Raw genomic sequence first — 6,655 nt, 5'->3', positions numbered from 1 at the left:
ACCTCCTTCCTGTTCTCACGTGTCTCTCCCTGTTTGACTTTTAATTTCCCTGTGTTTAAATGTCAAGAAAGGTGTGAACGTGTTTTCTTTTTGTAGCTGCCACTCCCTGAACATCAGGTATCTCTTCATGGCCACTGTGTCTGAACCACAGTGTTGACTGTCCGTTAAGACCGTTACATTATTTATTCATTCAAGTAAGGTCCTTTGGCAGCAAGCTGCAGCTGTCAAAGTATATATATAATAATTTATATGATACTTTGTCATTTGATGGAAGAAAAAGTTGGTGTATAATAAACATAATTAAATGTTTTTAATTATCTTTTATCATGTCATGTGGACGATCAAGGGTTAAGTCACCGAGAACATTTTGGCAATTTGAGGTTGTTTTATATATTTATTTCTCAGATTAATTCCTGACTGGCATGTTATGACTGCTCCTAAAAACCGACAGCATTACATTCCTTTACATTACATCAAGAAAATAAATGAATAACACATGAATTAATGAAAGAAATCCCCCAAATACTGAAAATCACATCTCATTTTTTAGATTCACCTGCATTTAAATGATTCCCTTTTTCTAAATTTGCCAGATTCTAAAAAGTGAAAAGGTGCGTGTACTGAATGCTTTATTAACAGAGTGCAGAATAGCCTGCATGTGATCATGTAGTTCAGTCATGGATTCTCTATCTTGTAGGTTGTTGTGCTGGATCCACAATATTTGACGGACTGGAATGGAGGATATGATGCACAGTATCTGTTGTCCTCTACAAAGGAGAGATTATGTAATCATGATGTCGTATATGGTCAATGACTTAAACTCAAATTTCAGTTAAGTTTAGAGGGACTTGACAATGTTTCATGTTTGAGTTAATCCCTCCTCTTCTGCGTCAAAGAGCAGGACTCTTATTTAAGTGATTAATAAACATAATCTGTTGAAGTATGACAAGTGAAATAAGTTATAAAGATGGTAAAAACCAGCTTTAAGATTAACCTGGAAACTATTTTATTGGCAGCAGTCTTTTTGCACCTGCTTCCTTTGCTTGACTATCCAAGGTTTATAGTTTCCGGTTTCCTTTTCAACCGAAAAAAATATGCACAATCCAAATGACACCAAACTGGAAGCCACATACACATTTAGCTTCAGTTATAAATCTGTGATAACAGCAGATTCCTAACATCTGCATGCTGAGAACACAACTGTGGGTCTATTCATAGAAGTGATCCAACTCAAGCCCCGATACTCTTACATGCCTCTCTTCGATTTTCATCTCTTCTTCTAGAAATCTGAGATCTACAGCGGGAGGGCGAGCATCCCGTCTCTGCTTCATCCATCTGCAGTCAAACAGCGTGTGGAAAGAAACCGATGCAACCTCCACCCAACGTAAACCAAGATGTGAAGTATAATCCAAAACGTGGCCCTGCTTTCATCAGAGCACCAGAAGAAGAGCAGCCATTTAATGTCAATACTGTTTTATATTTAAGTCTTCAGTAATTAAAACATGGTCACAATGTAGAAGAGGAAAATAGAAAACTTCACTGGAAAAATGTTTGCTGGACATTTACATGAGGTGTGTACACAATAGAATATTCTACATATTAGACATAGATGTTCATGATTAATACCCAAAAATGATAACTTCATGATGCCAGGCAGTCAGAGTTCTGTATAAAATGCTGGTGAAAGTCTTCAAAAACTCATTCAAAGCGACTCACAATGGAACGTTATAAATAGTTTGCAAATGTTTTAAACACGTTAGTGGTATGAGCCAGAATTATTTTTGACTGGAGCAGAGGCACGAAATACATGTATAGAAATGCTCACAACAAGTAATCAGTAACAGGAGCTCATTTCCAAACTATTAATCTGCAGTTAGTGTGTTCACAGAGGTAACATCTAAAAAGGTAAACGGGGCTTTACATTATCCAGAGCACCAGATCTGTGATGGGTTTCTACGAGCGTACCATGTGCTTATAATTTACATCCGCACGACGAGACCCGACGGCTGGAGAGAAACCTCGGCAAAGCTTTTAATTTGATCCAGCGCCTGTGTCGGGATGCTGAATTGTCGTCTCCGTCCGTCTTTACAAGTCCATGTCGTGGTCGCTGACACTCTGCCGAAGGTATTCGTCATACAGCTTTTTCTAGAGGGACACAACAGACGGTTCAACACTATACCGTCTATTATATAGACAGACAGAGAGACAGACAGAGACACAGACAGACTACCTTCTTGCTCTTGACCACCTCCTGAACGTACTCCAGCTTCTCCTGCAGTTGTCTTTTCTGTTTGCCTGAAAGCGTCGGTTGAGTCCTGCAGAGGATTGAAGGGAATTTGATGAGATTTGTCGTTAACATACAAGCAGACGTTTGTTTTGATCCTTTTGTCAGAAGCAAAGCTGCAAATTCAAGGGAACCCAAAATCACAGGCGTCTGCTTAACATAGATTCTGTCCTTGTTTCCACAAAGGAAATAAAAAAAGTGTCAAAAACAGTCAAATATTAAGGGTAAGGAAAGTTTATGTACAAAACACAGCTGCATCTAACAACTGTTATCATCAATTAAATCACATTATTATTTTGTGATTAATTAAAAACACATTTGGTATATAAGGAATATTTGGCACGTATTGCTTGACAAATTACTTTAATATTTAAATAATGAATTAACTCCGCCAAGGAGGTTTTGGTTTTCGGCAGGATTATGAAAAAACTACCGGCCCGATTTTCATTAAAACGTGGTGGAAGGGTGTCGCACGGACCGAGGATGAACCCATTACATTTTGGAGCCGATCCACATAAAGGGGCGGACACATGCAAAGCATTTGGCCTTGGCGGAGGTCTGGACTCTCAGAGCCCTTCTAGTTAAGTGTAGTTGTCTTCATTAGAGAAAGCAAAAGAAATAAACTGAAATAGAATTCTAATCTGAAAATAAAACCACGATCACAACGAATGAAAAACGGTGACTTTACAGTAAGTAGCAGTAAAGCAGCAGATGGCGGTGCTGTTATCATCCTACCTGAAGGCGAAGCGGGCGATGATGAGCAGGAGGAAGGAGAGCAGGACCATTCCTCCACAGCCGTAAAGACGCTGCTCCACAGAGAGCGAGTCAAACACTTTGACCACCGGAGACTGTGGATCACAGGAGCGGCTCAAAATCAGACTCGACTGCTTTACACGCAGACGTAGCAGTGGTGGTGCACTCGCTTCAAACACTCACCAGGTAGAGGGAGAGCGTCTCCGTGCCCTCGCTGCCCAGAGCCACCTCCAGCAGCTCCTGGGACAGAATGCCCAGCACCAGCAACGCCATCAGAGCCAGAGGGACGGTGAAGCCCAGCAGAGTGAGCAGGCAGCTCTTACAGCGCGCCCGCCGGTTCATAGCACTGGTCTGCCTGTGGGAGCTTAAGCTTATTGTCTGACCGATGCCACCGTGTGGATCGCCATCACAGTCGGGGTGATGAGGAGGCAAAGTGTTTGTGTGATGTTACCTGTCGTTACCGAGCGTGTCAGTGATGGCCTCGCTGATGAGCTCACAGTCCTTCTCAAGGGAGTTCAGTGTGTTCTGGACCGTTTGGTTGATGGTTTTCTCGATGGTGCGACAGACCTCCTCGATCTGGTTTACACAGCGACTTGGCTGAGAACGGGAACAAAGACAATGTGCACCCGTCAGTGAAGTTCTTTCACGATCTTTAAACTCTGCAGAATTATATGCCAAGAACAAATTTAGTTTTTTTTAAATCACCTAGAGCTCAATGAACTCTTACCTTATTTGGGTTAGGAATGTAGATGGTGGGCATGTCAAAACCACATTTGTTGAGTCCCGGTCGCTTGCAGAGCTCCTGGACAATCTGCATCATTACTCTCTGAGACAGACAGTCGCATAAAGACAAAGAAATAAGTGTTCTGTGCACAGACATACTTTAAAACATACACTGGAAAAGACTCTTGAGCAGCTTTAAACTTCCCACATACCTTAACATGAAGAGGACATGTTTTTATTTTAGGTTATCATTCCTCCTGGAGGGGCCTTAGTGTAAATATATCAGTGCATTTTTTAAATTCTTAAACATGTGGAAACTGTTCAGATGAGGAGTGGATAATGTTTGGAAAGGACAACGTGTCCCAGAACACAAGCGTGTGTAAATCATGCTGTTGCTGTGCGGACCTGTCTGTCCGACTCTCCCCCGGCCTCGTCCGCCTTGCTCAGGTAGAATCGCAGCCGATCTCCATGTTTCTCGTTCATGCGCTCCACAATGTTGAGGGAGCGCTTGCACAGAGCCTGACCCATGGGGTCGAAGAAGACCAGAACCAAGTCACAGAGATCGCCTGAGTGCGACAGATGGTGACAAATAATCAAAAGTTAGTCCGCAGAGGAAATGGTGAGAGGAGCAGTTAACCTGGAAAAAGCTCACTAGTGCACCACAAACACTGTGGCAGAAATAACGATGGCCTGGTGCTTTTTAATGCCAGTATTTAACCACAGTACCACAACAGGCACGGTCAGTGTGTGGCCACTCACCCAGCCACATGATAACCTCGTCCACGTCAAACGGATACTTCATGTCACCGTCCACCAACCCTGGAGAATCCACAAATGTCACCAGGCTGAACCGTTTCTGTCGTGACGTGCAGATCTCTGTGCTCAAGTACTCCGAAACCCCTGAAAACCAATTCCAAGAACATCACAGATCAGATCGACAGTGATCACTTTACAATAGAAGAAAACGTACCGCTGAAGCCACACGGCTGGAGCAGTGTAAAATAACTTGAATGCTTGTGGGGAGGGTTGTGATTTGAGCTGAAGTCTGACCTTTGAACTCTTGCAGAGGCTTGAAGTGTGGATATAGATGAAGGGTTGCGTTTCCCTAAAGAAAAGCAGAACCAGATTAGTCGTCGATAGTTTGTGAACCAGGATCCCCTGAAAATAACTGAAAACACGAGAGAGGAACTAACTCAAGTTAATGTAATAAGTCATTATCATGAGGAGTTATATAAATGTCCATAAAACAGTCAAAGTTCGGACAAATTCCCAATTTGTTGCTTCTTCCTGGACCGAATCCTTTCTTACAATAATTGTTGTTTTTGTACAGTTGTACTCACTGTGAGAGATTCTCTCTTGCGCCCACTTGTAATGAAGTTGAAGCCTTGGGTCTCAATGGCCACTCCAGTGCGCTGGATGTGCTCTTCCACATACCTGACCAAAAAAGAGGAAAATGTCAAACAATTTAGTGAAGCAAAGACGGAGGAGAAGTTTTGTCTTGGGTGGACAGACTGGCGATCTAGAAACGTCGGGGCATACTTATTAAAAAGCATTTACCAGTTGATGAAGGAGCTTTTCCCAGCAGAGTGGTTGCCCATCAGCATCACAGTGATCTTTTTCCTGGGCGGCAGCAACTTCACATTAACAGATTCGGCTACTGAGATCAGCCCTGGAATAAACATGATCAAAAATAAAGGATGCAAGTTATCCATCAAGTAAAAGTGGAGTCATCATGGTGCTGTGGCTGCACCTGAAGGGCTCAGGTCAGACAGACAAGAGCCAGACCAGGAGCTGGAGAATGGCCACAAACTTTTTAGTGGGAGTATTTCGTCTTTAAACATGTTGTAAAAGCATAAAAGTATTAAAGTAAAAAAAAAAAAAAAAAAATTGTACTTCATTTATTTTCTGAAGACCCAGAATCCTTAGCGACGCCCCTGTGTCTCTTGTGAAGGAACACTACAAACTCTATAGGTTAACCCGTTACATCATGAGCTAGCATACGTTGCAAAAAACGCCGTGACTCATATCGATAAATAATTGGCAGCTGAGCGTGGCTAATATAACTAGCTTTAACACAAGCTAGCTAGCGCAACGTCAGCCAACACACACTCCTTAATGGCCAGCTAACGGTTAACGGTAGCCCCCGTGTCAGTTAGCTAACTATCGTTAGCTGACCGGTCGGGCTAACCACAGGGCAGCAAACAGATCGCTAGCTCAACTTAACGAAAGCAAACGTGAATGTTCAGAGTGACTTCCAGTGACGGGGTTGAGTCCAGCACATCGTGTCAGCCAACTCACCACTGTCCAGATCCGTGTACAGTTGATGACAATCCCGCAAGATGCGCTCATCGCAGGACACACCGCCGGTTACAGAGTCTGCGTTCGCGGCGCTCCGGTTCTTGGTTTTCCCAGACATGATGGTGTCAAACTTGTAACGTTAGAGAGGCTTGTTGAAATCAAAGACTCTCTGAACTAAGCTATGAACAAAGCCGGTTAGCCCTGTTTGAATCGCCCCGGTCTGCTGAAACGAGACGTGGGACGTTACTTGGCCACGTCGTCAGCTAAGGCGGCTTTTTGTCGCACGGGATTGTGGGTATTGTAGTTCTTACATTGAATTAACGTGGCATCATACATAATTGATTTCCCTAGTCTAGCCCTACACTGAAACCCAACAAGAGCCAGACAAATGGGAGGAGAACAATGATAAGTACATGTTTGAAATGGTTGATGTTAATGGACAGATTGTGATTCAACAAAAGGCTGTTCCTTCTTTGTCGAAAGAACAAAATGTCCTACTAAAGGTGAAAAGGTCTGAGGCAGGTAAGAAGGGAATTACAATAATAAGTGAAAGGAAATAAAGGTTTCACTGACAATCTCCATCACGCAGTGGGGTAT

General features: G+C 43.0%; 1 protein-coding gene across 1 annotated transcript; it reads right to left on the bottom strand.

The window, feature by feature from the left end:
- Positions 1-1,683: 1,683 nt before the first annotated feature.
- LOC306787124 (uncharacterized protein) lies at positions 1,684-6,300 on the bottom strand. Its single transcript, XM_079282167.1, has 12 exons — positions 6,059-6,300; positions 5,318-5,429; positions 5,101-5,194; positions 4,811-4,865; positions 4,520-4,660; positions 4,166-4,326; positions 3,765-3,863; positions 3,489-3,634; positions 3,221-3,392; positions 3,020-3,132; positions 2,231-2,315; positions 1,684-2,145 (listed from the first exon to the last, which is right to left on the bottom strand). The coding sequence occupies exons 1-12, from the start codon at positions 6,174-6,176 to the stop codon at positions 2,086-2,088; spliced, it is 1,356 nt and encodes a 451-aa protein (XP_079138293.1). The 5' UTR covers positions 6,177-6,300; the 3' UTR covers positions 1,684-2,085.
- Positions 6,301-6,655: the final 355 nt, after the last annotated feature.

Source organism: Melanostigma gelatinosum (genome assembly GCF_949748355.1).
Source record: "Melanostigma gelatinosum genome assembly, chromosome: 13".
Classification (NCBI taxonomy): domain Eukaryota; kingdom Metazoa; phylum Chordata; class Actinopteri; order Perciformes; family Zoarcidae; genus Melanostigma; species Melanostigma gelatinosum.
This window is presented reverse-complemented; position numbering and strand designations above follow the sequence as displayed.

Coding starts and splice junctions, on each gene's coding strand:
- LOC306787124 (XM_079282167.1), bottom strand. CDS start 6,176: ATGTCTGGGAAAACCAAGAACCGGAGCGCCGCGAACGCAGACTCTGTA. Junction 4,866..5,100: donor GCAAGAGAGAATCTCTCACA/GTGAGTACAACT, acceptor GCTTTTCTTTAG/GGAAACGCAACCCTTCATCT. Junction 2,146..2,230: donor AGGTGGTCAAGAGCAAGAAG/GTAGTCTGTCTG, acceptor GTGTCCCTCTAG/AAAAAGCTGTATGACGAATA.